This window comes from Furipterus horrens, unplaced genomic scaffold (assembly GCF_987537825.1).
Source record: "Furipterus horrens unplaced genomic scaffold, mFurHor1.1.pri manual_scaffold_17, whole genome shotgun sequence".
Classification (NCBI taxonomy): Eukaryota; Metazoa; Chordata; class Mammalia; order Chiroptera; family Furipteridae; genus Furipterus; species Furipterus horrens.
Window position 1 is genome coordinate 84,089,539 of NW_028327187.1, and position 14,142 is coordinate 84,103,680.

Here is a 14,142-nt window from a genome sequence, read left to right on the forward strand (position 1 = left end):
GGCAAACAAGCTATCAGATATTGAGTTTAAAATAATGGTTATAAGGATGCTCAAGTTGCTCAGTGATAACTACAGTAAACTCCAGTGCATCTACAAGGAACTTACTGAGAACTACACCAGCATTAAAAAGGACATAGAAACTATCAATAAGAGCCAGGAGGAAATGAAGAATACAATATATGAAATGAAAAACATAGTAAAGAAATTAAAAGCAGGCTAGATGAAGCAGAGGATCAAATCAGTGAGCTGGAGGACAAGTTGGAAAAAATTCCCAGACAGTACAACAAAATGAAAAAGGACTGAAAAAGAACAAAGAGTGTTTAAGGGAGCTGCAGGACAACATGAAACATAAAAATACCCATATCATAGGGACACCAGAAGGAGAAGAAGAGGAACAAGGGATAGAAAACCTGTTTGAAAAGTAATGACAGAAAACTTCCCTAACTTGATGAGAGAAAAAGTCACGCAAGTCCAGGAAGCATAGAGAGTCCCAATCAAGATGAACTCAAAGAGGCCCATTCCAAGACACATCATAATTAAAATGGGAAAACTTAAGACAAGAGAGAATCTTAAAGGCAGCAAGGGAGAAACAGATAGTAACATACAAGAGAGCTCTGATAAGGCTATCAGCTGAATAGTCAACAGAAACGCTACAACCCAGAAGGGAATGGTAAGAAGTATTCCAAGCAATGAAAAGCAAAGGCCTGTAACCAAGACTACTCTACCCAGCAGGCTCTCATTTAAAATGGAAGGCAAATAAGGAATTTTCCAGACCAAAAAAAAAAAAAAAAAAGCCTGAAAGAATATATCTCCACCCAACCAGCGTTGCAAGAGATGCTACAAGACTGCTTTAAGAAGGGGGGTGGGGGTGGGGACACAGGTACAAAGGGGAAAAATGGCAATGAATAGGTACCTATCAATAATAACCTTAAATGTAAATGGATTAAAAGCTCCAATCAGAAGACATAGAGTAGCTGAATGGATAATAAAATACGATCCACATATATGCTGTCTACAAGAGACTCATCTCAAAACAAAAAGATCCACATAGGCTGAAAGTGGAGGGATGGAAAAAATATTCCAAACCATCAGACATGAAAGAAAAAAGCTAGGATAGCAATACCTATATCAGACAAAGTAGATTTCCAAACAAAGGCAATAAAAAGAGACAGAGAAGGACTCTTCATAATACTTAAGGTAGGAATTCATCAAGAAGATTAAACCATTGTAAACATATATGCACCCAAGATAGGAGCACCACAATATATAAGGAAAACATTGGAGAACTTCAAGAAAGATATCGACAGAAACACACTCACTGTAGGGGATTTTAACACCCCATTATTAACAATGATTGATCTTTTAAGCAAAGAATTGAAAAAGATATTGTGGCATTGAGCAACATTCTAGATCAAATTGACTTAATTGATATATACAGAAATTTCACCACAAAGAAGCAAAATATACATTCTTCTCAAATGCACGTGGAACATTTTCAAAGATAAGCCTCATGGTAGGACATAAAACAAGCCTCAACAAATACAGGAAATTTGAAATCATATCAAGCATCTTCTCAATCACAATTGCTTGAAATTAGAAACTAACCTCATGGAAAAAATGAAAGTTCAAAAACAGTAAAATTCATAGAGATTGAATAACATGCTATTCAATAGTGATGAGTTAACATGGAGATCAAGGAAGAAATCAAAAAGTTTCTAGAAAAATATGAAAATGAACACACAACAGCCCAAAACCTATGGGACACAGTGAAAGCAGTGCTGACAGGGAAGTCCATAGCACACAGGCCTACCTAAAAAGAACAGAAAAATCTCAAATAAACAACCTAACCCTACATCTACAAGAACTACAGGAACAACAGCAAACAAAGCCCAGAGCAAGTAGAAGGCAGGAAATAATCAGGATCAGGCAGAATTAGATGACATAGAGACTAAAAGAACAATTCAAAGGATCAATAAATCCAAGAGGTGGTACTTCAAAAGGATAAACAAAATCAACAAGCGTTTAACAAGACTCATCAAGAAAAAAAGAGAGGAGCCAAATAAAATCAGAAATGAAAGAAAAGAAATAACAGCTGATACCACAGAAATACAAAGGACTATAAGAAATTACTATGAACAACTATATGCCAAGAAATTGGACAACCTTGAAGAAACAGACAGATTTCTAGAAACACATGATCTTCCAAAACTGAATCAAGAAGAACCAGAAAGCCTGAATAGACCAATAACAACTAGTGAAAGCAGTAATCAAAAGACTCTCAGCAGACAAAAGCCCGGGCTTGGATGGCTTCATAGGCGAACCTTATCAAACATTTACAGAAGAGCTAATTCCTATCCTTCCCAAACTATTCCAAAAACTTTAATAAGGGGGAGGATTCCAAAACTCTTTCTATGAGGCCACAATTATCCTAATTCCAAAACCAGGTAAAGACACAAAGAAGAAATAAAACTATAGGCCAATATTACTGATGACTGTAGATGCTAAGATCCTCAACAAAACATTGGCAAACAGGATCCAGCAATACATTAAAAAGATCATACACCATGGTCAAGTGGGATTCATTTCAGGATGCAAGGATGGTATAATATTTACAAATCAATAAACGAAATGCACCACATAAACAAAACGAAAGAAAAATCACACAGTCATATCAATAGATGCTGAAAACACATTTGATAAAGTATAGCACCCATTAATGATAAAAACACTCAGCAAAGTGGAAATAGAGGGAACATACCTCAACATAATAAAGGCCATATACAAGAAACCTACAGCCAACATCATACTGAACGGACAAAAGCTGAAAGCATTTCCCCTAAGATCAGGTACAAGACAAAGGTGTCTGCTTTCACCACTTTTATTCAACATAGTATTGGAAGTTCTAGCCACAGGGTTAGACAATAAAAAGAAAGAAAAGGCATCCAAATTGGAAATGAGGAAGTAAACCTGTCATTATTTGTAGATGACATGATAGTGTACATAGAAAACCCTATTGGTTCCACCAAAAAACTACTTGACCTAATAAGTGAATTTCACGAAACAGTGGGATGCAAAGTCAATATCAGAAATCGAAGGCATTTTTGTACACCAACAGTGAAATATCATAAACAGAAACTAGGAAAAAGTCCCATTTAGTATAACAACAAGAAAAATAAAGTACTTAGGAATAAAATTAACCAAGGAGGTAAAAGACCTGTATTTGGAAAACTATAGAACACTGAAGAAAGAAATTAAGGAATACACAAGTAAATGGAAGCACATACTGTGCTTGTGGATTGGAAGAATAAACATCATTAAAATGTCCATACTTCCCAAAGCAATCTATAGAGTCAATGCAATCCCTATTAAAATACCAATGACATATTCCACAGACTTAGAAAAAATATTTCAAAAATTTATATGGAACCAAAAATTACCCCAAATAGCCTCCGAAATCTTGAGAAAAAAGAACCAAGTAGGAGGAATCACATTACTTGATATCAAACTATATTAGAAGGCCACTGTAATCAAAACAGTCTGGTACTGGCATAAGAACAGACACATAGAGCAATGGAACAGAATAGAGAGCCCAGAAATAAATCCAGGTCTCTATGGTCAATTAATATTTGACAAAGAGGCAGGAGCATAAAATGGAGTAAAATAGCCTTTTCAAGAAATGATATTGGGAGATCTGGAGAGGTACATGCAAAAAAAAAAAAAAAAAAAAAAAGAAAGAAAGAAAGAAAAACTAGACCAGCAACTTACACCATGCACCAGAATAAACTCAAAATGGATAAAAGACTTAAACATAAGCTGTGACACCATAGAAATCCTAGAGGAAAACATAGGAAGGAAAATTTCAGATATCTCATGCAGCAATATTTTTGCCAATACATCCTCTAGGGCAAGGGGGATAAAAGAAAGAATTTAAAAAATGGGACTACATAAAATTAAAAAGCTTCTCTATGGCTAAATAAAACATCAGCAAAATGAAAAGGGAACCAACCATAAAGGAAATTGTATTTGCCAGTGATACATCGGTCAAGGGTTTGGTATCCAAAATATATAAAGAACTCATATGACTCAATACCAGGAAGACTAAGAATCCAATTAAAAAATGGGCAAAGGACCTGAACAGACACTTCTCCAAGGAGGATATACAGAGGGCCCATAGGCATATGAAAGAATGTTCAACATCACTAGTATCAGAGAGATGCAAATTAAAGTCACAATGAGATACCACCTCACACCAGTCAGAATAGCCATCATCAACAAATCAACAAACAAGTGCTGGCGAGTATGAGGAGAAAAGGAAACCCTAGTGCACTGTTGGTGGAAATGCAGACTGGTGCAGCTACTGTGGAAAACTGTATGGAATTTCCTCAAAAAACTAAAAATGGAACTGCCTTTTATCCAGTGGTTCCACTGCTAGGATTATGTCCAAAGAATTCTGAAACACCAGTTCAAAAGAACCTATTCACCCCTATGTTCATAGGAGCTCTCTTTTAAAATAGTCAAGTGCTGGAAACACCCTAAGTGCCTATCAGTAGATGAATGGATCAAACAACTGTGGTACATTTCCACAACGGAATACTACTCAGCAGAAAGAAAGAAGGAATTCCTACCTTTTCTGACAGCATGGATGGAACTGGAGAGTATTATGCTAAGTGAAATAAGCCAGGTGGCAAAAGACAAATATATATTATCTTACCTTAAGAAGAACCTTGTGAGCAAAACATGCAAATGAGGAAAATAGAACCAGAGGCATGGAAACAAGGAACAGACTGACAATGACCAGAGGGGAGTGGGGAGGGGATAACGGGTAAAGAAGGGAAAGAGTCTAGTCAAGGAACAAGTATAAATGACCCATGAACATGGACAGAGTGGGGATTGACTCTGGGAGTGGGGGTGAGTGGGGCAGGGAGAGCAATGGGGAAAAATTGTGACACCTGTAATAGAACAACAATTAAAAAATGGCAGAAGCACTGCAAGGCATCAAAATTGACGAGTTCAAAAACTGCTTTGAACGGTGGAAAAAACATCTTAGTGGGTGTGTTGCATCAAGGTGACTGAAGTTTAAACATGTAACAACACAACTTTTTATAAATAAATTCCAGGTTTTTGGGTCCCCCTCCTAACTTGATACTCGGGTGATACAGGATGTTTGAGTCTGAGCTGAAAATAATTAAAAACTATGGTTAAAAAAAAGCTTTCCCCCCTCATTTCAATCCTCTTGTACAACTAAGCATCTGTATTTTTGTTTGTTCCTAGGATGGTCCTGATCCTGCCGGAGGAAACCGAACAAAGCAGGAGAGTGCATGGCTATTCAGGCTGTGGTACAGCTTTGATCACAAGTATCCTTTTACATAGTTTCCCTGAAACATTGATGATGAAATCTTCTGTTGAGTTGCCAGTGAATGACTTCTGATAAATAAGGAAAGACATGTGTTTGCTACAATGTAATCAGTCTTCTCTTGGGATGCATGCAGTGACCATTCAGCCACAGGTAGTCCTGGTGAGCATCTCTCTGGCCAAGAGGAATATTTGTACCTCAGTAGGTTAGTCGACCTATAGCCTGGTATATTCATGCTGTTCCTCAGAGCTTTGTGTACAAGGAGAATATGCCTTTGTAGTTGAATTGGTGTGGTCAGAAAGGGAAGTGGAGCTTGGGGAATATGGGGAGGCCAATTTCTAATAACTGAACCAACTCTGGCCAAGTCTAATACAGGCCTTAACTGAGCCACATGAAGGGCAAACTCTGTTATAATAGATTTGCTTGGTCCCAGGTAAGAATTAAAAACCAAAAAGTTAAACTTTCATGGTTTTCATGTGGTGATGGCATTGGTGGGCCCCAGGGGTGAAGAGCTGACGGGACCTGGGGCTACGGAGAAGAGCCTGTGTCTGACCCTGGCAGCGTGCTGTGTTTATAATGTGGTACTTGAGTTGATCACCAAGGATCATAACCGGTCTCCCCTAATTCCTCGATGAAAGAGCAATGGGGAAGTAGAGATGTCGGCATCCGGAACACCCCCGGGGGCAGGGCTGGGCTGGGCTGGGTTGCTGTTTTTGATGGAACAGTGATGTATTGGTTGTGGCCCAAAGCTTTGAGGCGTGTCCGGGCTTCCTGCTCCCCCAGAGCTCTGACCACTCAGATGTAGCAGGTTTGGTGAAGACCAGTTCGGGCGCGTTGCTCACCTCCACTTGGTCATCTCTGTATGAATCCAATGAGCTGTGATGGGTTTTTTTGTTTTGGTTTGTTTTGTACTAAGTTGACATAGTGATCAAATGGGCCTGTAGCTAGCTTACATATGGTCTTTGGAGACTTGGAAAATGTTTAATATTTTTTATTGAAGTATGATATACACATAGAAAAGTACACAAATAATAAGTTAGTAAATTATAACAAAATAAACACGCTTATTTGACCCCAAAGAGGTCAAGAAACACAAAATTACCAGGTCTCCTTCATGCCATAACCCAATTACTACCCCTTTCTCTTCCCTAAATATAGCTACTCTCCTGATGTGTAGCAACACTTACTAGTTTCACCTGTTTTTGAATTCTGCATGAATGGAATTATAGTGTGTGTAATATATATTTGTATCTGGTTTATTTTACTTGACATCATTTGTGTGGTTCATCCATGTTGTCACATGTACCTCTAGTTCATCTATTTTCATTCCTATATGGTATTTCATTGTATGAATGTCATAATTTATCTATTGTTGGTGAAGATGTAGATTGCTTCTTCTTTGGAGCTGCTGAAAAATGCTGCTATGAACATTCCTGTATATTTCTTTTGGCATGTTCACATACATTTTTGTTGGAAATATACCCAGGAGTGAAATTGTTGGGTCATAGGACATGAATAGGTTCAACTTTAGATAAAAGTGCTAAACAGTTTTACAAAATGATAGTACCTCTTTACACAAGCACCTGTAGTGTATGAGAGCTCTAGTTGCTCCACATCCTCACTGACAATTGGCACTGTAAGTCTTGTTCATTTTATTTATTCTAGTGGATTTGTAGTGGTGTTTTATTATGGTTTTAATCCGCATTTATCTGATGACTAATGAGGTTCAGCACCTTTCCATATATTTACTGACCACTTGGTATGTTCCTTTATGAAGCATATATTCAGCTCTCTTTAACAATTTTTCTATTGGGTTGTCTGCCTTTTTCTTACTAATTTGTAAGTGTTCCTTATATATTCTGGATATATATATATATATATATACATACATACACACATATGTATATATGTATATATATATTTTTAAATATTTTCTGGGCTTAGTATTTTTCTAATTACATTTGATAAAAATTATTTACTTGTGACTTGCGTTATCACTTTTAAATAGAATCTTTTTTTTAATATTTAGTTTTTCTGGGATACCAATTTATTTTATTTATTTTTTAAAATAATGTCTTTTATTTATTTATTTTATTTAACTGTTTTTAGAGAGAGGGGAAAGGAGAAAGAGAGGGAGAGAAACATCACTGTGTGCTTGCCTCTCACTTGCACCCCCAACTGGGGACCTGATGTTCAACCTAGTCATGTGACCTGACTGGGAATCAAACCAGCGACACTTGGTTCACAGGCTGACGCTCAATCCACTGAGCTACAGCAACCAGTGATAAATAGAATCTTTTAATGAACAAAAGGTCTTCATTCAATTTATTGATCCTTTCTGTCTGGTTAGTACTCTTTGTGTCCTGTTTTAGAAATCTTTGTCTACACCAAAGTCGTGAAGCCAATTTCCTATGTTATTTTTTAGAAGTCTTATTTTTTCTTCCTTGCATGTTTTATTCTTGAGTGACAAACATGGGCAATGAAAAAGTAAAGAGATAGTTTGAGATGCTCTAGATGAGGTTATCATTCTTCAGAGATAATTTAACTTACATTGGGTCAGTGACTAGGTGACAGGCATTAGCAATTCAGATCACTTTAGTCCAATCAAGAATAAAGGTGATTTGGGACTTCCGGCCAAGATGGAGGCTTAGACGGACGTGCTAGGTCTCCCTCTACAACTAGAGAGGAATACAACTACTTCAAAACAAAGGATAACTAGAAATTCCAGAAAATAAAACTACACGGAAGCCCAACATATGAAGTTATAAACCAGCGGCGCCCTTTGGGCAGGTAAGAGCGAAAGGGGGCGGCGCTGTTTGCGGTCGCACCTGGGACAGCGGCGGGGAGAACAATCCCGGCTACAGTCGAACCCCCGGCAGCTCGCGACCCCAACGCTGGGGAAAGCAGCCACCACATCGCCTTGAACAGTGAGGCCCAGGGGGGCGGGAGGACGGATCCCGGTCCCCTAGCGGAATAACTGTGTGAATCCATCTTGGACCCCCGCCCCCAAAGAAAGCACCACAGGGCTGCGAAATAGGCCGCGGACAGGCACCGGTCGCTGGATTGTGACGACAAAGCACCACGGCACAGCAAGAAAGGTTGCCGAACGGCGCCGGTCGCTGGGTCATTATGAGTACACAGGCACTGCCCCCTACAGCCGGCCCAAGAAAACAAAACGCATCTGTCAAAATGAGGCAGACAACTATAGAAATCCCGGTGGCACAGCTCACCAGGCAACAGATGGAGAACCTGACAGATGAACAGATAAGAAACCTGTCAGATGCTCAGTTCTGGGCCATTGTTATCAGGTGGCTTACAGAATTCACAAAAGATCTGGAAAAAGATGAGAAAGAAGCGAAAAACACTCATAACGAAAGGAACAAAACCACATACGAGACAGATGGTGAGGAAAAAAAATCCAGAGTTCATTTCAACAAACTGGAATATGGAGAAGGAACAAGCAGTCAACCAATGCAGAGAGAGGAAATGGGAAGCAATGATGAGAGGATCAGAAACCTCTGGGACAGCTATAAAAGGCCCAACATAAGAATCATTGGTTTCCCAGAGAGCGAGGAAGATGAACTAGAACTTGAAAAATTGAGTGAAAATATAATAAAGGAGAACTTCCCAGACTTGGGGAAGGAAATAGACTTACAGGTCCAGGAAGCACAGAGAGTTCCAAAAAAACTGGACCCAGGGAGAACCACTCCAAGACACATTATAATCAAAATGTCAAAAATTAAAGATAAAGAGAGAATCTTAAAAGCAGCAAGAGAGAAGAAAAGAATTATGTACAAAGGGGTCCCAATTAGACTATCAGCTGACTTCTCAAGGGAGACCCTGCAGGCAAGAAGGGACTGGCAAGAAATATTCAAAGTAATGAAAATCCAAAACCTACAACCATGAATACTCTATCCAGCGAAATTGTCATTCAGAATAGAAGGACAGAGAAAGTGTTTCCAGGACAAAATAAAACTGAAAGAGTTCATTAGATCCAAACCACTGTTACATGAGATGTTAAAGGGACTGGTTTAGAAAAAGGAGGATCAAGACAATGAAATCTAAAATGAAAACTGCATCACAAGAAACAACAGAAGCTAGGGAATTGAAACAAAGGCAAAACTAAACAGGCAACGAGAGTGGAAAAAGAACTATAGGTACGGGGAACATATTGGGGGGAGGTCAACAGGGAGGGGGAATGGGGAGAGGGAGGGAGATGATGTAGGAATTAAGGATCATGGTAGGAGGGAATGGAATAGACAGAGAGGTTGAGAAGAACTGTATGCACAACTAATGGACATGATCTAAAAGGGGGGACAACTGGAGGGAGGGGGGCCACCAGGTGGAGGGGAGCAGAGGGAAGGGAAATTGGCACAAATGTAATATTATAATCAATAAAACACATTAAAAAAAAAAGAATAAAGGTGATTTGAAGCTGGGCTTCAGTTCCTGGGAAGGGTTAGTCTGTTTTCTGTTTAGCCTTTTTTTCTAGGGTTCTAACCTAAGCCTAGGGTGTTCACGTAGTTGTCCTCAAAAGGCCATGGACACCAGTCTTTGTTAGATTCACTATCTTTTTTGAGTCATTCAGATGCTCTGCTCAGCTGCTGTGGTGCTTGTGGGGAAAATGTGGCTTACCAAGTACCAGGCTTACCTCTTGGGTTTCTTCCTCCAGATTCTGGCTCTCTTCACTGCAATGGTAGCTTTCTGAAGCCATTAAGCCTAATATTTTGTTTTTTTTTTTGTTTTTTTTTTTTAAGTATATTTTATTGATTATATTGTTACAATAGTTCCAATTTTTTTTCCCCTTTGCTCCCCTCCGCCCAGCACCCCCCTTCCCCAACAATCCCCTCTCCAAGTCCATGCCCATGGGTCGTACATACAAGCTCTCCCGCCTCACCCTTTCATATATTCTTCTTCTTCTTTTTTAAAATTAATTAATTAATTAGTTAAATATTTTAACAATAAAAAATAACAATTCCTCCCTCTCAGACTTAAGACCCTTTACAATCTTATAAAGGACAATGGATGAAGGTCTCGAGCTCCTCTAGCTGCTTCAAGCTGGACATGGTCGTCGTCCTACCTACCCGTGGGTCAAGAAATCCCTAATAAGAGTGGGGATGTGGAGGGGAGGGTGGCCTTCCCACAAGGGGAAGGATCGTGCAGACTCCAGGTTGGTTGGCTGTCTCTGGACAACGGCATGCTTGGTTTGACAGGCTGGCATCCTTGTTGTATTCTGGGGGCAACAGGGTTAAAGGACATCATTTAATCCGTAACCACTAGATGACAAAAGACAGGTATTAATTTTTCAATGTCCCACATTAGGGAAAAGAAGGGCTTCTTTGGAGGAAGGTGTGCCAGGTACATCTCACCTGTCCAAAACCCTTTTGCCCATTATACTTATTTTGGACTGAGGGAAATATTTTAGGTTTCCCCCATCTCAGGCCTCTGGGCTTTTTCTGTCCAAGCCATTAGGATAGAAAAGAGAAACCAGTTTTAAAGTGAAGCCCACAGACCACCCCGTTCTTCACCAACCCAGCCACTTAGTTCAGCCAAACCATTGAGTCTCAGGAGGCAGCAATGCAGACAGGATTAAGTGAGGCCTATGCATACAGATAATCACTCAGGTAATGAGATTGTAGGCTTATGCCCTTTGAAAACAGAAAACACATGTTAATTTATGTAACATAACCCACATACAAGTCTCTAAATCTGTAGGACTGTCTTATCGGAAGGAAAATCCTTGTCCTTCTAATATTCACTGAACTTGCATTTCTATTCTTTATATTTTTATTCCCCCCCACTAAAAAATTTTCTGTTTGTTTGTTTTTCCACTACAGTTGTCTCACTTTTTTTCCCCCTCTTGCTTCCCTGCACCCTGCCCCCCCCCACAGTCAGTCCCCACCCAGTTGTCCATGTCCATGGGTCATTCATACATGTTCTTTGACTAGACCCTTCCCCTTCTTACCACTTCTCTCCCTCCCATCTCCCCCTTTGTTACTGTTAGTTTATTCCTTGTTTACATACCTCTGGTTCAATTTTGCTCATTTGTTTGTGTTGTTCATTAGTTTCCTGTAACAGGTGACAGCATAAGGTAATTTTCTTTTGTTGCCTGGCTTATTTCGCTAAGCATAATTCTCTCTAGTTCCAATCATGTTGTTGCAAATGGTAGAAGTTCCTTCTTTCTTTCAGTACTTATTCATTGTCATTTTCCCCCTTTGTACTCGTGTTCCTCTCTGTCTCTCTGTTTCTTCATCTTCTTAAAGCAGACCCTTTAGCATCTCTTGCAATGCTGGTTTGGTGGAGATGTATTCTTTTAGCCTTCTTTTGTCTTGGAAACTCCTTATTTCACCTTCCATTTTGAATGAAAGCCTTGCTGGGTAGAGTATTCTTGGTTGTAGGCCTTTGTTTTTCATTGCTTGGAATATTTTTTGCCATTCCCTTCTGGCTTGTAGTGTTTCTGCTGAGAAATCTGATGATAGCCTTATTGGAGCTCCCTTGTATGTTATTAGTTGTTTCTCTCTTGCTGCTTTTAGGATTCTCTCTTTGTCTTTGAATGTTGGCATTTTAATTATGATGTGTCTTGAAGTGGGCCTGTTGGGGTTCATCTTCATTGGGACCCTCTGTGCTTCCTGGACTTGCGTGACTCTTTCTCTCGTCATGTTAGGAAAGTTTTCTGTCATTAGTTTTTCAAAGAGGTTTTCTATCCCTTGCTCTTCTTCTTCTCCTTCTGGAATTCCTATGATACGGATATTATTACGTTTCATGTTGTCCTGCAGCTGTCTTAGAACCTCTTCAGTCTTGTTCAGTCTTTTTTCATTTTGTTGCATTGTCTGGGAGTTTTTGTGTAGGTTGTCCTCCAGCTCGCTGATCCGATCTTCTGCTTCCTCTAGCCTGCTTTTAATTCCTTCTACTGTGTTCTTCAATTCAGAGATCGTATTTTTCATTTCCTCCTGGCTCTTATTGATAGCTTCTATGTCCTTTTTCATGCTCACGTAATTTTCTGTGAGTTCCTTGTAGTTTTTCTGGAGTTCTTTGAAGTTTCCGCTGAGCTCATTCAGCTTCTCCATAATCCATGTTTTGAATTCCATATCTGATAATTCGCTCCCCTCTATTTCATTTAGCACTCTTTCTGGGGATTCTACCTTTCCTTTTGATGGGAGGTTGTTTCTCTGTCTCCCCATTTTTTTGACTCCTATTGTTTGTTGGTACTTCTTGGAATGATCTGCACTTCCTGGATCTGCCTCTGGTGGCGTCAGATCATGTACCAGTCTGGCCCTAGGCAGCCTGTTGGAGACTTCCAGGGATCTACTGCTGTTGTCTGTCTTCTTTGATTGTTAATCTATTCAATCTGTGATTAGCTGTCAGGCTTAAGGACTGTGGGTGTGGCAGCTTAATTCCTGTAGGCAGGGCTTTTGCTTCCCCTCAGGCTGACGCCACTTGGAGGGGAATGGTCTACCCGCAGTACTGGGGATGAGTCAGCACTGGGACCCAGTCAGCTGCTCCTCCAGTTCTCCCCTCAAAGCCACCATGCCAAATTCTCCCCAAGTGTCTCCAGCCCTCATTGCCTTCCCTCTGCTTGAGCCCAGGGTAAGTGGTGACCAAAATATTTTCGTATGTGATCCACTTAAGAGCTCTTTTTCTCCTGCTGTTTCTCTCCGGCTAGCAAGAAAGCCTGTGGCTTTTCGCTTTTCACAGCTGATACTATTTGACTTTCCACTCTGTCGCTGTAGGCTGGGAAGCCCAGCTGGGGGTTTAGACCCTGCCCTTCTCAGGGGGAATCCCCGGCTGCTGAGCTGTTTCTCAGCCCCTTCAGCTGCCACCCGTGGGAGCCCAGCCAGCCCTTCCACGTCTCCGCACTCCCTACCGGTCACGTTGTGATGTAGCGGCCTTTTCTGTCTCTCCGTGGTTATAATACTTCTCTCCAGCTGGTGTTCGGTTCGTTATTCCAGATGATTTCTCCAAAATTACATTGTAAATCCAGACTAGTTCTAGGAGGAAGTTAGTGTAGCTTCCACTTACTCCTCCGCCATCTTGTTTCTCCAAGCCTAATATTTTGTTGTGTTTTTTTCTTGTTTTATTCTTCCCAGCTTTTCTAGTCCTCAGTGGAAAGAGTGGTTTAAATTAATATTTGCTATTGTTTGCTATTAACAGAAATAGAACCCCTGGGAATGTCTTAAAGCCATATGAACTTCATCTACATTGGAATCCAGAATGCATGTTACTCACTGGGCTTGGAAAGGATGTAGAGAAAATTGGAGAGTGTTCACAGGAGAATGACAAAATGCTAAAGTGATAAGAAATTGATTCTTGTCAGCATTTAATACTCCACTTTCAACAACGGATAGATTATCCAGACAGAATATCAATAAGGAAATATTGGACTTGAAATACATTTTAGATCAAATTAACCTAACAGGCATGCACAGAACATTCCATCTAACAGCAGCAAAATGTACATTCTTCTTAAGTGCTCATGGGATATTCTCCAAGATAGATCTGTATGTTAGATCACAAAAAAAGTCTTAGAAAATGTAAGAAGATTGAAACTATATCAAGTATCTTTTCTGACTACAATGGTATGACACTAGAAATTGATTACAGCAGGAAAACTGGAAACTTTACAAATATGTGTACATTAAGTAACACATTCCTGAACAGAACAATCAATGAGTGGACATTAAGCAATACACTCGTCAATAACTAATGGATCAATGAAGAAATCAGAATGGATATCAAAAAATATCTTGAGACAAATGAAAATAGAAACACAACCTATCAAAACATGTGAA

General features: G+C 39.7%; 1 protein-coding gene across 1 annotated transcript in view; it reads left to right on the top strand.

Moving 5' to 3' along the window:
* The window catches only part of SLC9A7 (solute carrier family 9 member A7), a 174,611-nt gene that overhangs the window by 142,187 nt on the left and 18,282 nt on the right, over positions 1-14,142 (top strand). Inside the window, exon 15 of the mRNA XM_090264238.1 lies at positions 5,272-5,354. Coding sequence (XP_090120364.1) covers positions 5,272-5,354 — 83 coding nt within the window. The remainder of the gene's footprint in view (positions 1-5,271; positions 5,355-14,142) is intronic.